Genomic DNA, 17,000 nt, shown 5'->3' with positions numbered 1-17,000 from the left:
CATTGCTCTGGCATGGCTAGTCATCTTGTTATAATTAAAGACATTATCCTTCAGAAAAAACACAAGCTGAGGAAAACTAGTCCTGCACTATATTTAAATATGTACTCATATCTAAAAAGTAATAAAAGAAAAGCTGTGCATATTATGTATATCTGTAAGTTATACACATAACACACACACACACGCACGTACATACACTCTGGCTACTGGTAACATCTTTATAATACATGTACAGGTTTCCAGAGTGACAACTGAGAGAAGGACAATGCCCTTTCAGGTTACATAAATGTTGGCAAGTTCATGTAACATAGTATAATAAAAAAAGCATGGAGTGGGGCTGAGGCTGTAGCTCAGTGGTCGAGCACTTGCCTAGCACGTGTGAGGCACTGAGTTTGATCCTTACCACCACATAAAAATAAATAAAATAAAGGCATTATGTCCATCTACAACTATAAAAATATATATAAGAAAAAAAAGCATGGAGTAATTTAAAAAGGATGGAGCGTGAGTCAGACCAGGGCTTGAGTCTCATTGCTGCCACATGACTGACTTACTAACAAACTCTGGGCATAATATGTAACTTCTAAAATCCATAGTCCCTTCCACCTCAGAGAACTGTTGTAAGGTTAAAAGTAAGACAATGTATGTTAGGGGCTTAGCATGGTACTTTGCATATAGAAAGGAGTCAATACATATTAGGGAAAAAATAAATAAGATAAAGTTGATTTATTCTTTTGATATTACACGTATGGTGTATTTTTCTGATAAATAACAAATAGTACCTAGTTCAATCTATTGTGTAGAAAGTCAAAAACTTAAGAAAATTCAACTGATCTATTTTCTTCTGGTTTTCAGTATACTGCCTTCCCCCAGATAAGCAGGACAATTTACACAGTCACATAAGGTCTGTCTATCACAGAAGGTCCATCTGGTTGATACAGTAAGACATCAGTGCCTTCATGTGTTCTTCCCTCTATGGTTACATGCATTTAAAGGAAGACAGAAGGGGCTGGGGTTGTAGCACAGTGGTGCAGTGCAGTAGAGGAGCGCTTGCCTAGCATGTGTGAGGCACTGGGTTCGATCCTCAATGCCACATAAAAATAAATAAATAAAACAAAGGTATTGTATCCATCTACAACTGAAAAAAAAAAGTAGAAAGATAGTGTAACAGTCCCCTCTGTCCGGCATCCAGACCCCTCCTGAACTGGCTGGGATTATAGATGGAGAGAGCAGTCCTAGGTCAACCCACCAGTGCAGATTCCACATACCCCACAAACCACAGAGCTAGACTTTCTTTCCTTTGTGTTACATTTTTAAAAATTCCAAAAATACAAAATAAAATAAAACAAATAAAAATATTCCAAGCTGGGCACAGTGGGACACACCTGTAATCCCAGCTACTTGGGAGGCTGAGTCAGGAGGATCAAAAGTATAGTCAGGTTCCATTCATTTCTGTTTCTCTTCATTTATTAATTCACTCAATAAATATTTGTTGAGCAGCTCTTACATGCCAGACACTAATGCTAGAAGTTTGGGATAGATCAATGGGCGGGACAGAGATGTCTGCCCTTATGAATTCCTCCTGTATTCTAGTGGGATCCAGGGAGAGGAAGACAGACTATAAGCAATCATGTTAGGTAAACTGTGCTTTGCACAGATAGCTGTAACAATACCTCCCACCTCACACGCCCTTCTCCAAGGAGACCTTGCATCTCCCATCAAGAAATGTGGCCAAGGGCTGGGGTTGTGACTCAGAGGTAGAGCACTTGCCTTGCACATGTGAGGTACTCGGTTCAATCCTCAGCACCACATAAAAATAAATAAATAAAATAAAGTTATTGTGTCTAAAAATATTTTAAAAATAAATAAAGGAAGACAGAAAAGAAAATAAAGTGCATACAACCATTCCCTACTCTTTGCTCTAACTCTTTTGTTCTGTTTTATTTGTGGTGCTGGGGATCAAACACAGTACCTTGATTATTCTAGGCAAGTGCTCTAATACTGACCTCACACCCAGACTTCTTTGTTTCAATTCTAACAATAAATTTTAGACTCTGAAATCTAAGTAGATATTTAGAGCAAGTAAGCCTTTAATGTTTTTCAAATTTCACTCTATCAGAACAACTGTTTCTAGAGAGCTCCTTAAGAGCAGAAGCCATGTTTTATGATCCTGGGAATGCTGTGTACTGCCTCACTTGGCTTGTGTTCCCAGAGACAGAAAGCCCGAGGACCATTTCCTGCCTGATTTTAAACAGACTCAACAATGCCAGAACAGCTTAAGAGCCTACCAGCAAAAGGAAGCAGTCTGCGCCACATGGTTCTGGTTCAATCTTGATTTCTTTGTTCTTGCGTTTATATACATTAGGAGTGGCATGAAAAGCTGGAAAAGAAAAACCATAATGTTTCCAGTGGTCTAACAAAACTGAGTTAGGGAGCTATTGTGGGAGTTGGAATTTGATATAAACAGTACCCATCAAGGGTACATCAAGCCATTTTCTATATCAACACAATTCTTCCCAAGTTAAGAGGTGTTGAGGGAAAATTAGGTTGCTGATTCGTCTGTCTCTATCAGACAGACGAAACTGAACAAGTGAAAACAACTGTCCTTTTGTGAAACCTTCATCAGATCAGAGGCTGGGAACTTATACATATGACAAACCCAGAACAAACGGAAAGAAGGGAACGGTGGCAGGGATGGGAAAGAGGAGAGGATGTAAAACAGTAGCCGCACTCACGGTGAAGGAAGCAGTCGTATTTAAAGCAGCGTCGGCAAAAAAGTGTGTGGAAGGAGTGCAGAGATTGCTCCCGCTGCACAGACTTGGCATTGGGGCCATCGATGTTGGGTGTGCACTGAGGAGGAAGTGCATTGGGGTCTGACATCTCTGTTAGTTCGCGATATCTATTTAAGAAAAAAGAGAGAACTCTGAGTTCCTCCAAGGGAATGTCTCCACCGAGAAAATGTGGATTGGGTATCAACAGTCACTCAGTTCTGGTCTGCCAAGGGAGGCTGTGTGTTTTATGGGTCTTGTGGATGAGGGGATGGTGAATAACTAAGTGGGTACACCACTGTAATTACACAGGGCCAGACATATGTCTAAAAGTAAGAGGAGGGAAAGATTTGATCAGCATGATGCTGGAGTAACTCTCCCCAAAATGGCAGAGTAAAAGTTCCTTGCCCAGATTCACTCAAAAGCCCGCATAGTGATTTTTAATATATCAGGAGGGCATTTAAGTAAGCAAGAGGGTTGGGGTTGTGGCTCAGTGGGAGAGTACTTGCTTAGAAAGTGTGAGGCACTGGGTTTGATTCTCAGCACCACATATAAATAAATAAATTAAATAAAAGGCTTATCAACAACTAAAAAAAGTATTTTTAAAAAAAGAAGTAAGCAAGAAATCATCAAGTGCAGGCAACTGTAATACACTTACCATAAACAAGCTTTTTATTAACCAAAAAATAGACTTGAATAAATATTTTGTCTGTGTATGGCCATACTCTGTGTATGGCCTAAGCCGAACAGCTTTCCCTACCTCTCCTTCATGTCATCTGGGACGCCATTCTCAGGGAACATCGAGGCAATGGCACTGAAGATCATGTCATTTGGGAACTGTTTCTTGGAACTCTTTTTGTTGCCTGAATTTGAAATGACAAAAAACTCCTGAGTGCTTTTATCAAAGCATGCTAACAAAGCTGTTTGACCTTTTCCCTCTTTGTCTTAGCATTTTGATAAGTGCTGGTTTGTTAACCTTAACCACAGACTACATATAGATAACAAAATCCACAGTCCCTGTTAGAATCTGGAGGTAAAAAGGAGTCTCCATAAAGAGACCTGAAAATAGAAGAATCTGAATTATGATAATAATGTTAATGCTTAAAAACAAGATGGATACTATAACTATTTTATAGCAGAGAGATACTATGTCCCTAGATATACAGTATAATTAAATAACATACAGTATAATTAAGTGATTAAATATTGGATTGATTAAATAAATATTAGTGACATGGAAAAATGCTGATATAATCAATTAAACAAAAAAGTTAAAATTTTATACAGAGTTCATTCAAATTTGGCATAATATAAACATGTTGATTTACATGAATACATTTTTTTAAGAAAATATTCATTTTTTGGTTGTAGGTGGACACAATATATGTTGTGCTGAGGATGAAACCCAGCACCTTATGCATACTAGGTGAGCACTCTACCTCTGAGCATTAACCCCAGCCCTACATGAATACATTTTTTAAGTTTAGAAGGAAATATTAATCTGGTTATTTCTACAAAGCAGGATTATAGTGTCATTTTGTTTCCTTCTTTATATTGTCTAAGTTTTCCAATCACATTACTCACATATTTAGAAATGAATGATGATCATTTGTAAATTCTACTTTCTTCTTCAGCTAGGCTATAGCCAACTTAAGCTATTGGTTAATAATCATGTTTAGCTTTTTTGGGGGGAGTACTAGGAATTGAACCCAGGGATGCTTAATCACTGAGCCACATCTTCAGTCCCCCCACCTTTTTAAGAAAGTTTTAAGTTGTAGATGGATACAATATCTTTTTATTTATTTATTTATTTTTATGTGGTGCTGAGGATTGAACCCAGGGCCTCACACATGCAAGGCAAGCACTCTACCACTGAGCTACAACCCCAGACCTCTTCAGTCCCTTTTATTTTTTGGGGAAAAGGTCTTGCTAAGTTGCTTAGGGCCTTGCTAAATTGCTGAGGTTGGCCTCGAACTTGCAATCCTCCTGCCTCAGCCTCCTGAGTTGTTAGGATTATAGGCATATGCCACAACAACCTGCCATATTTAACTTTTAAATGGATCAAGAGAAGCACCAACAATCTTTAATAAGCAATATACCGTTTCAGGTTTCCCTTCTTCTGTATCTCTTGTCATTTTCAAAATGGAATGTGGAAGCAATGCTATGTACCTTCAATGGCGTGTCGTTTTCTCTTTCTTGTTACTGGCAGATCTTCTTTGCTATCTTCTTGCTTTCCATCTGAGGTGTCATTGTGTCCTTCCTCCTCCTCATCTGAATATTGATTCAGGGCATCTACCAACTCCAGGAAAACAGCATCACTAATCAAGACAGATCCAGGAATCATCTCTAAAACACAAGATTGGAAGGATGCAGTGGTTGTTTCACATTCCATTCATCCTCCTGGGCAGGTTTTTTGTACTCATTCCTAAGGCTCATATGTTTCATATGAACAATCAGGGTACTGCAATCATTTTTTTTTTTTTTTTTTTTTGGTACCAGGGATTGAACTCAGGGACACTGGACCACTGAGTCACATCCTCAGCCCCATTTTGTAATTTATTTAGAGACAGAGTCTCACTGAGTTGCTTAGAGCTTTGCTGTTCCTGAGGTTAGCTTTCAACTCATGATCCTCCTGCCTCAGCCTCCCGAGCCGCTGGGATTACAGGTGGGCGCCACCGTGCCCAGCTCATCTGACTGACTCTTAATTGCAACAGTTTAGCTGCGTGAGCAGGAAAACATCTATAAGCTTCTTTCTTTTATTTTTCTTTCTTTTATTTTTTTTTTCAGTGCTAGGGATCAAACCTAGGGCTTTATACATGGTGGGCAAGTACTTGACCACTAAGCTACATCCTCTACCCAGGTTTCATTCTTTTTTTATTATTATTATTATTATTATTTTTTAGTTATAATTGGACATAATACCTTTGTTTTTATTTATTGATTTTTATGTGATGCTGAGGACCGAACCCACGAACCCAGGACCTCACACGTGCTAGGTAAGCGCTCTGAAGCTGAGCCACAACCCCAGCCCCCCAGGATTCATTCTTTTTTCTTTTTTAAAAATTTTTTTAGTTGTCAATGGGCCTTTATTTTATTTATTTATATGTAGTGCTGAGAATTGAACCTAGTGTCTTATACATGCTAGGCAAGCACTCTGCCACTGAGTCACAATCCCAGCCCTCCAGGTTTCATTCTTATTGGGATATTTTACTTCCTTAGTCAAAGGTCAATTCAATATTTATGGTTCAAAATCTCAAAAGACTATACCAATAGTCACACACAGCACAGAGAAAAGATAATCAAATGAAAATTCTCTTGGTTTTTCTGCGGATAGATGGATAGGAACGTCTCTAAATCAAAAGACAGCATTTTTTCCTAAAATCATACTTTACGGGGTTATACTACAACTTGGAAGAAAGTCCTTGAACACTAGGGGGTGCTGTGGATAAACAATGTATTTGAAAAGCATTATAACAGTACCCACAACTGTCAAAAAAGTATGTGGGGCTACTGATTGGCAAACACCTAGGAAGTCTCTCTGCCTCTTCTTACCTTACATACTGACAACCTTTTCTAGAATTACAAACAAGTCCAAACGATTATTTTTAGAAAACCAAAGACATTTAAGCCAATTTTGTAGAAATTCAGAGGATACATGGATCAAAGTAGTATGAAACAGAAGTTATGCTTATTGCCATTCTTTTTTGTGTGTGTATGTGTGTGTGTGGGGGGTTATCAGGGATTAAATTCTCAGGGGCACTTGACCACTGAGCCACGTCCCCAGCCCTATTTTGTATTTTATTTAGAAACAGGGTCACACTGAGTTGCTTAGTGCCTCACTTTTGCTGAGGCTGGCTTTGAACTCATAATCCTCCTGCCTCAAACTCCTGCACCGCTGGGATTACAGGCATGCACCCCCACATCCAGCTGCTCATTGCCATTCTGAAAGAATGGAAAATGAAGCACAAAATGGCCTTGGATGGACTTCTAAGAAATCTATATAATGAACTTTCTTTCTAGCCACTGATTACTAATAATTCTTTTGTGTCTCATCTCCTTTTAAAATTTAACTGTGATTTTTTTTTTTTTTTTTTTTTTTTGGTCCTGGTGCTTAAACACAGGGGCATCTTACTTACCATTGAGCCACATCCCAGGTCCTTTTTATGTTGAGACAGGGTCTTACTAAATTGCTTAGGGCCTGGCTGAGTTGCTGAGGCTGGCCTCGAACCTGTGATCATTGTGCCTCAGACTCCTGAGTCACTGGAATTACAGGCATGTACCACTGCACCTAGTAGAGGCACTATTCTAAAAATAGTTTTCTCCTAAAGAACTCAGCACCACTACCTTCTTCACCATGGACTTTCCCATCATAGTTATTGATCAGCTCTTCAATGAAAGTTTCATCTTCTTCTTTCACTTCATCTCCCATGTAGGGGATATTGCACAAAACTGTCTCATCTTCTACCTGAAATTAAACCAGATGTAATTCATTCCACGAGGCACTATGCATCTCCTCTTTTCTATTTAGTGGAATCTTTGCTTAGTTTTTTTGTTTGTTTGTTTGTTTCTGGGTCTCCTGAAAATTCCTTTAATCATAGAGTTTTCTGCACTTTAAAGACTGGTCAATTAAAATCTCACAAAGAAAGGGTGATACTACTCTTAGAGAGATAAAAGTCAGTCTGGTTGATATTGACTATGTAACATATCCCTTAATATCAACTATGGTATTTCCGCCAACACCTAGAATTTGACAGCCCATTTATTTTTCACAGTACTTCCATCTATTTTCTCCTTGTATCCACTACACTTCTTTGTGATATAGTTATGAACGTCACCTAAAAAACAGTCAAAAGTCTCCAATTCCAATGGTTTTCTTTAATTTTCTTTTTTCTTTATTATATTTTTATTCTAGTGGCTTTCATGAGTAAATAGAGAGATAAATAAAAAGGAAGGCCTCCACAGGTATGATTTACAATAGAACTACACAAGAACCAGAGCAATCATAAAATTTTGGGATATGCTATGAAGCATAATTACTCTGCGATAATAAAAAATTATGATAACTCATGCCTATCATACTCAATCTGAACCTAAAGGCAATCGCAGAATAGGCTATGGATATTTTCTGGAGATAAATAATACTCAAGGAGGCCCGGGGATATAGCTCAGTTGGTAGAGTGCTTGCCTTGCACACACAAGGTCTTGAGTTCAATTCCTAGCACCATTAAAAAAAAAAAATCAAGGAAATAATACTCGAGGAGGAGTGGAGTGGGGCAAGATACTCATCTGAGAATACAGAACACATAGCTATTCTTTTTTTTTGGTTGGGAGGTGCTGGAGAGTGAACCCTAGGCTTTACACAGCAAGCACACTCTACCACTGAACTGCAATTCCAGCCCCAACATAGTCATTCTTAAATCCCCAAGTTCCAAGAATAATTACTCTGAGGTTTTACTTAAAGAGATTACTCTTTTCTGTAGACCTATATCCTGTTCCGATCAGCAGTATGGCTACCTGTCACCAGACAGATGATAAGCAATAGCAGTATTTAAAGAGGACTGATCATCAGAACAATAAATAATCCTAGCAGAAGTCAGCATAAAGCCCTGGATGAAAGGACTGTGTAACCATGTGCACCTCTGTTATCTCAGTTGCTTTCATATTATCCTGCCTTTAGAGGATTCAGACAGAATTACTCCATCAGCAGGGGGTTGACAACCTGCTTTTAAGCCTCAAGTATCTGATTTAGACTGCATATAATGTTACAAAATTGGATCCAAGTAGAAAGAGAAAATTGGAGTTTTGTCCAACCTCATTCATTTAAAGGAAAAAAAAATCAATTCAGAAGTATATTTTAGAAAGCACTAAAATCTAACACATTAGAAAAACTTACTATTTTTTAGAGTAAGTAAATTACAAAAATGTACCATGCTGTATATTCAAGCTTTGGTAAGTGTTCTCCTAAGAGGAGCTTCCACATATCAATATAAGTAAATCATACAGATTAAACAACTGCTTTTAATACATACCATAAAGTTCTGCTGAAGAGGGGACCAGGAATACATGATGGGAACCAATGCAACAGTGTTCAGAGACCTCATTAACATATGTTGGCTTGCAAATCCTGGGAAAATGCTCTCTATTGTACACTAAAGAACGAGAAATGACAGACAGAGAAAGGCAGGAACAAAACCCAAGAGAGAATTATGTAGTTTCCTTCTAAAAGTCCCCAGTGTTCTTATAATATTCTCATTCTTTTTTATTTTTTATTTATTTGTGTGTGTGTGTGTGTGTTGCTGGGTTGAACTCAGAGTATAGGCAAGCACTCTCCCACTAAGCTACATCCCCAGCACTTTTTATATTGCTTTGAAACAGAGTCTCCCTAAGTTCCCAGGCTAGCCTTGAACTTGTGATCCTCCTGCCTCAGCCTCCTGTGTAACTGGAATTAAAGGTATGTGCCATCACACCTGGTCATGTTCTTATAATTCTTACAAATTAATATATTGAGTGTTTTTTTAAGCATTGCTCCTGTGGAGAGCAGGAACTGTCTCTTATTCATATTTGCATACTCTACAGAGTCCATCCCAGTGATTGCCATACTCCACTGATGTTTATTTCAATTAAAACTGTTGGTCTCCTTGGAGTGTACACAATAGTAAATGGCCTCTGAAAGTTCTAAAGGATGAGATGAAGATGAGGAAGTTTTCCTAAGAACATAAACTTTAAGACTTAGCTGATAGGGACAGTACCCAGGAAAACAAAGTGATACTGAAATTAGTTATTGGGCTGGGGTTGTGGCTCAGTGATAGAGCGCTGGCCTAGCACATGTGAGGCACTAGGTTTAATTCTCAGCACCACATAGAAATAATAAATAAAGTGAAGGTATTGTGTCTATCTACAACAACAACAACAAATTAAAACAAATAAACAAATAAAATTCATTTATTTATAAAAAACATTGGGCTGGGGATGTAGCTCAGTTGGTAGAGTGCTTGCCTCGCATGCAAAAGGCCCTGAGTTCTATTCACCCCCCCCCCCCGACATACACACAAATCTAGAGAAACTAGAATTATTTTTATGATGATAATCCAACCTAATAAATAAATTTACAATAAGGTATCAATATACTCCTGTCCATTACCCAGAGCATTCATTTCCCAATATAAAAGTACTTTAGGAGTTGATCAAGTCATAGAGTTGATTTAGAGCTTGGATACAGAGTCCAGGGAAGCAGACAATAAATGTCTTTTTTAAAAATATTTTAATTTTTAGTTATAGATGGACACAATATCTTTATTTTACTTATTTATTTTTATGTGGTACTAAGGATCAAACCCAGTACCTTATGTGCTAGGCAAATGCTCTACCACTGAGCCACAATCCCAGCCCTTAAATATCTTTGTTTTTTAACTAAAAAAAAAATCACAATTATTATTATTTTAAAAATAGTTTTAGTTGTAAATGGACACAATACATTTATTTATTTTTTATGTGGTACTGAGGATTGAACCCAGGGCCTCACACTTGCCAGGCAAGCACTCTACCACTGAGCTACAACCCCAGCCCCCACGATTATCAATTGAAGAGAAAAAAGGTGACAAAATTACTCTTTACTGATTTACTCTCCTAATTGCTCAAGGTTGACTATAATAGCTGTGTCTATTTTGTTTATTTATTTTCTAACAGAAAAAAACTTTATGCCCAAGAAAGAGGGAAAGACCAGGTTTTGACCCCTGTAGTACCTTTTTGAGAAAAGGATGCCCACTCACAGGCTTCATTGACTGAACAGGTTGAACACGAAGCTTCTTCCACTCTTCATTGAGAATTTGGGTTTTTTCTTGAACCTTTGCAAAATTTGCCACATATAGAGCCTAGCAAAGCCAAGAAAAAGATTAAGATATCAAAGCACAAGTGAAAAAATTTCAAATCCTCAACACTGAAGAAACATAATGAAATCTGCAATCTTTCACTTAGAAGCTATTTATTTATTTATTTGTTTGTTTGTTTGTTTATTTATTTATTAATACTGGGGATTGAACCTACGAGGGTCTTGCAAATCCTCAGTCTGTCAGCTCACTACCTTTCCTTTTGAGCCAGGGTCTCCCTAAATTGCCCAGGCTGGCCTCAATCTTTCCAACTTCCTGTCTCAGCCTCCTGAGTATCTGAGATTATAGGCATGTTGCCACCACACCCACTTGAGAATGGTTTTTTACCTTTGCACCCATATTTGCCTGAAGTCGTTTAAGTTGTCGAAGTCGCATATATTCAGATTTCACTTTTCTTTTCCAGTAAGTGATACATTTGGAAGTCGGAGGATTTGGTATATCCATTTTGCTATACTCTAAAGAGAGAGATAAGAATAGCATTTTATTTAAAAAAAAAAAAAAAGAATAGCATTTTATGCCCTGAAATGAAGCATTCCTCAAATTTGCATAAATATAGCAAATTATGCTTTCATTCCCACTAAACTTATTCATTAAAACATAACATTTAAAGAACTTAAATACACTAGTCTAATAAAAGTATCAATTTTTAAAAGATTTCAAATCAGCAATTCCCTGTCCAATTGTCAAAATGCTTAGTTTCTGTCCTGTGTGTGACTCATTTTAAATTAAGCTTTCAAGCTGGAGAATAGCTCAGTGGCAAGAGCTCTGCGCTTAGCACATGTGAGTCCCTTGGTTGGATCCCTAAGACCACACACACACACACACACACACACACTCAGTTCTCCTGGAGATATTAGGAAGTTAGATTTCTTGGACATAGGGAAAACTATTCACTGCTTTGACTAACAGAGCAAAGTTCATATCCAAGAGCTTTACAGAAAGACCCACCCACTACAAAACTGTTACCTATTAAATTACCTAAATCTACTCCATGTCTGTCTAGTAATAAAAGTAGATTATGACAACAACATAATCTTATCTCCCATCAGCAGCAAGACATATAGAAATTGATAACACTGAAAGTCACATTTTTAAATACTGAAATTAAGGTTCAAAATTTTAAAGGACATACTGTAACATACTTTACCTACTTTGTAGAATACCAGGAGAACTTCTGGATTTTATGATGTGTCTCTGTTCTTCAAAGGAATGGCCAGACAAAAAGGCAAAACAAACGTTCAGCTTTATAAAAGAAAACAGATAGTGATTTTATTAAATCACTGTAGTGGATTTAGACCCTGATGCCCTTAAGTAGGATGTTTCCCCCAAACTAGGAAGTCTTGAAGGTATCTGCTACCATTGCTTTTAGATGCAAGTCAGGTCTCAATAATACTTGATGTTATTTTATCCTTCCATTCACATGTATAAGTATATTCTCACAATTATAAAGTTCATAAATGCTTTCCTGGACCCATTTCTAGGCTTAGCCAGCAGGCCCAACAAACATTAAATACATGTAAAAATTCAATAAGATGTACAAGATAATGCTTTTACTCTATATTCACTAGTTAAGTTTCTTAGAGAACTAGTTTATCCATTTCACCTAACATTTTAAATTCCCCAAAAATATTAAGAGGAATTATAAGGAGCCAAAATTTGAAATAGAAACTAAAGTTTCAGACTGTGTTTTTAAAAATTTCCTAGAAGATACTTTTTTTCTTCAGAGTATATTCTTAAATTTCTTCTAAAGAAATATTTAAAAATTACCTGTTACACTGCCTATAAGAAATGATTAGCACAAACAATAAAAGTTAATCTACCACCACACATATGCCACAATCAGATCATGATTATAATATTTCTGTACATAGATTTTTTAAAAAAATGTTTTTGTTACATTTGTGTGCGTGTGTGTGTGTGTGTGTGTGTGTGTGTGTGTGTGTTGCTGGGGATAAAACCCAGGCCTTCTACATGCTAGATCCTTGTGCTACTACTGAGCTATGCCCCCAGCCCCATGCAGGTGGATTTTAAGAGTATATCTGAATGTTTTATTTGAAAACAAATGAAGTCACCTAATTCAATATTAGAGGAAACTGATGGTTGTTTTTGGATTTTGTTTGTTTTTTATTTTTTTGTAGTTGTAGATGGACAGCATGCCTTTATTTTATTTACTTTTATGTAGCATGGAGGATCAAACCCAGTGCTTCACATGTGCTAGGCAAGCACTCTGCCACTGAGCTACAGCCCTAGCCCCTGTTTGTTTTTTGAGATGGGGTCTTACTATGTTGCCCAGGCTGGCTCAAACTTGTTGACATAAGCAATTCTCCTGCCTCAGCATCTTTAGTAGATGGGACTTTAGGCAAAGAGGCAAATGCCACCACATCCAGGTTTTTTTGTTTTGTTTTGTTTTGTAGTAGTGTGACAAACCCAAGGCCTTGCAGCCTACTCCTATAATCCCAGCTACTCAGGAGGCTAAGGCAGGAGGATCACAAGTTAGAGACCACTCTTCTCAGAATAAAAAATAAAAGGGGGCTGGAGATATAGCTCAGTTGGTAGAATGCTTGCCTTGAATGCACAAAGCCCTGGGTTCAATCCCCAGCACCACACAAAATAAACAAACAAACAAACAAACAAATAAATAAACAAAAGGGGTTGTGGGGCTGGGGTTGTGGCTCAGAGGTAGAGTGCTCACCTACCACACGTGAGGCACTGGATTTGATCCTCAGCACCACATAAAAAAATAAAATAAAATAAAGATATTGTGTGTCCACCTATAACTAAAAAATAAATATTAAAAAAATAAAAATAAAAGGGATTGGGATGTAGCTCAGTGGTAAAGTGAACCTGGGTTCAACCTCCAATACTGAAATTAATTAATTAATTAATTAATGTAAAGGAAAAAGAAGAAAGAATAGTAAAGAAGCAGAGAGATTTTCTGTTTCCTATTAACTCAAACCAAGTGATTTAAAACAGTCCAATCAGGTATGGAGGCATACGTCTATAATAACAGCAACTCAGCAGGCTGAGTCAGGAGGATTGCCAAGTCTGTGGCCAGCCTGGGCAACACAGCAGAACCCTATCTCAAAATAAAAAGGGTGGGTGATATATCTCGGTGGTAGAGCACCCCTGGGCTCATTCCCCAATACCACAAAAAAGAAAAAAAAAAACAAAAACAGAATTCCCCTGAGTTAAATATTATCTTTCTGGGGAAGGGAATGAAATAACAACAAAATCTAAGAATTTGAATCCTAGCCAGTGTAGTCATTGGTACATGCCTGTATTCCCAGCTACTGAGGAGGCTGAGGCAGAGGGATCACTTGAGCTCAGAAGTTCCTGACCACCCTGGGTGATAGATAACACAGCAACACCCTGTCATCCCAGCAGCTTGGGAGGTTAAGGCAGGAGGACTGAAGTTCAAAGCCAGCCTCAGCAATTTAGCAAGGCCCTAAAGTAACTTAGCAAGACCCTGTCTCTAAATAAAAATATGAAAAAAGGGCTGGGGATGTTGCTCACTGGTTAAGCACCTCTAGTTTTAATACCCAGTACCAAATAAATAAATAAATAAATAGGGTCCAGGGATGGTACTCAGTGCTGGAGCCCTTGGCTAGCATGTACAAGGCTCAAGTTCAATCCTTGGTGCCAATACACACAGGAAAAGGCCATAACTCATAATCACAGGTAATATTAAGTGATTGTTCACATAACTTCTCCCCTCAAAAACTTACTAGTAGTCTGATACAGGAAATGAAATATGTTTCAAATTAAGGATAAAACTAGCTGTCTCAGAAATCTTAGGCTAACTGGATAACAGATTATAGCTGCAGGCCTATAATCTCAGCAATTTGGAGGCTGAGGCAGGAGATTCATAAATTTGAGGCTAGCCTTAGCAGTTTATCCAGACTCTGTCTCAAAGTTAAAAAATAAAAAGAATTGGGGATGTAGCTCAGTAGCAATCCCCATTACTGTGAGGGGAAAAAAGAAAAGAAAAGAAAAGAAGGAAGTCTTATATTACTTTACCTAAGACCCAAATGACCCAATTGTTATAAATTATAACTCACAGAAACAACACAACCTCCTTTAAGAAATGGTTTTGAGAGCCAGACTGGATGGTGCACGTCTGTAATCAGGAGGATCATAAGTTCAAAGCCAGCCTCAGCAAAAGTGAGGAGCTAAACAACTCACTGATATCCTGTCTCTAAATAAAATACAAAAAATAGGGCTGAGAATGTGACTCAGTGGTCGAGTGTCCTTGAGTTCAATCCTGGGTTCCCCCACCCAAAAAAACACAAAAATTATTTTGAACTACAATCCCTCTCTCAGTCAGTCCTTTTGGACTGATTTCTCTTTTTAAAACAGCAAACTTAGAGCAGAGTGCTCCATCCATTTAAAACTGGAGATCAAGTAAGAAATGAACTTATTCTATCCATAGCTGCTGGGTGTATGTGTAGATTTCTTAAAGGAAATGGCCACAGGAAAATATCAATACTTTTATTAAAGAAAGGAGTTATAACTGAAATGTGATCTCCTAAATATAGATGACAGCAAACACATCATAATAATCCAACAATTAAATGCAACCAATTCTAATTTCTCTCAAGTGTTTTATTTGGCCAGAGGAATATATACATACACTAAAATGCCATTAAGTTTTAACCAGTCACATTGTAAAATAAGCCATACTTCCTCCTTTTACAATTAAAGCAATATTTGAATGTTTTGTGTCCATGAGTCAATATTTATTTCACTTGGCTTTTTAATGAGTCTTCAATGTCTCTAAAAGTTTATTTGGCAGTTGGTCAGTCCCCACAGGGTGTTTGAGGAAGATGAAATATACTGTAGGGAACAGATGGATATGATTAAAATAAACACAGCCATAAGATGTCACAGCAGCTGGATTTATTTATTTTTATGTGGTGCTGAGGATCGAACCCAGAGCCCTGCACATGCTAGGCTCTACCGCTGAGCCACAACCCCAGCCCCGGGGCATGAATCTTTATATTACCAATTCTAATAACAAGAGTAAGATAAATAGCCCAACAGGGAAACATTGTTGATCTTTTTTTTTAATATTTATTTTTTAGTTTTAGGTGGACACAATATCATTATTTTATTTTTATGTAGTGCCGAGGATCAAACCCAGTGCCTCACACATGCCAGGTGAGTGCTCTACCACTTGAGCCACATCCCCAATCCCCAACAGGGAAACACTGAACAGATACTTTTCCAAAAAAATTAGGAATGCCAAGTGCAGAGGCAATCGCAGTGACTTGGGAGGCTGAGGCAGGAGGATCATAAATTCAAGGCCTGCCTCAGCAACTTAGCAAGACCCTGTCTCAAAATAAAAAATAAAAAGGGCTCGGGGGGCTGGGTTGTGGCTCACGGTAGAGCACTTGCCTTCGCACATGTGAGGCACTGCATTCCATCCTTAGCACCACATAAAAAAATAAATTCATTAAATAAATAAAGATATTGTGTCCATCTTTAAAAAAATCTTTAAAAAAAATAAATAAAAAACAGGGCCTGGGTTGTGGCTCGGTGGTAGAGTGCTTGCCTAGCATGTGTGAGGCACTGGGTTTGACCCTCAGCACCACACCACATAAAATTAAATAAAAAGATATTGTGTCCATCTACAACTAAAAAATAAAATAAAATAAAATAAATAAATAAAAAGGGCTGGGGATGTGGCTCATGGTAAAGTGCCTCTGAGTCCAAAACCCAGTACAAGTACCAAAAATTAAAAAAAAAAAAAGACAGAAATGGCAAATAAGAACACAAAAAGATGTTCAACATCATTAGCCATTAGAGAAAAGCAAATTAAATTTGCAAAAATAGAAAAGACTGATAATACCAGTTGTGGGTGGGAACATTGTTATGGTTTGTATGTAAGGTGTCACCCAAAAACTCAATGCAAGAAAGTTCAGGGGAGAGTCTTAACCCACTCAGTGAATTAATCCCCTGATAGGGATTTACTGAGTGGTAACTGAAGTGGTAGGGTGTGGCTGGAGAAGGTGGGAATTAGGCTTTGGGGTATATATTTGTATCTGGCAAGTGGAATTCTTGCTCTGCTTCCTGATGATGTGAGCTGCTTTCCTCTGCCACACTCTCCCGCCATGACGTTCAGCCTCACCTGGAGCCCCGAGAAATAAAGCCAGCCTTCTATGGACTAAGACCTCTGAGGGAGTGGCCTTTTATTGGGGAACAAGAAATTCAGGGGAAAATTCCATCCAATGAAGGTCGAGGGGGACAGCATTCCAAGGTCAGGGTCAGTGATTGGTCTCAGGGTCAATGGTCAGTCACACCCCCATACAATGGGCTCTGGCACCTGGAAAGGGTGGGGATTAGTTCG

At 38.0% G+C, this 17,000-nt stretch overlaps 1 protein-coding gene across 4 annotated transcripts in view; it reads right to left on the bottom strand.

Annotated features, from left to right (window-relative positions):
• The window catches only part of EZH1 (enhancer of zeste 1 polycomb repressive complex 2 subunit), a 31,362-nt gene that overhangs the window by 12,945 nt on the left and 1,417 nt on the right, over positions 1-17,000 (bottom strand). Inside the window, exons 2-10 of one of the 4 annotated variants that reach the window (XM_081271324.1) lie at positions 11,802-11,848; positions 10,982-11,109; positions 10,511-10,639; positions 8,798-8,917; positions 7,113-7,233; positions 4,938-5,114; positions 3,529-3,631; positions 2,736-2,899; positions 2,289-2,380 (exon numbers count right to left, since the gene is read on the bottom strand). In XM_081271324.1, the coding sequence (XP_081127450.1) occupies positions 2,289-2,380; positions 2,736-2,899; positions 3,529-3,631; positions 4,938-5,114; positions 7,113-7,233; positions 8,798-8,917; positions 10,511-10,639; positions 10,982-11,098 (1,023 nt within the window). In that variant the 5' untranslated portion in view covers positions 11,099-11,109; positions 11,802-11,848. Of the gene's footprint in view, positions 1-2,288; positions 2,381-2,735; positions 2,900-3,528; positions 3,632-4,937; positions 5,115-7,112; positions 7,234-8,797; positions 8,918-10,510; positions 10,640-10,981; positions 11,110-11,801; positions 11,854-17,000 lie in introns of all 4 variants that reach the window. The other 3 variants (XM_081271323.1, XM_081271322.1, XM_081271325.1) reach the window with 3 other exon arrangements.

The sequence above is a fragment of the Spermophilus citellus genome (genome assembly GCF_964194105.1).
Source record: "Spermophilus citellus genome assembly, chromosome: 17".
NCBI classification, from domain to species: Eukaryota; Metazoa; Chordata; class Mammalia; order Rodentia; family Sciuridae; genus Spermophilus; species Spermophilus citellus.
The sequence above is the reverse complement of the archived record's forward strand: the minus strand, read 5'-3'. Positions and strand labels throughout refer to the sequence as shown.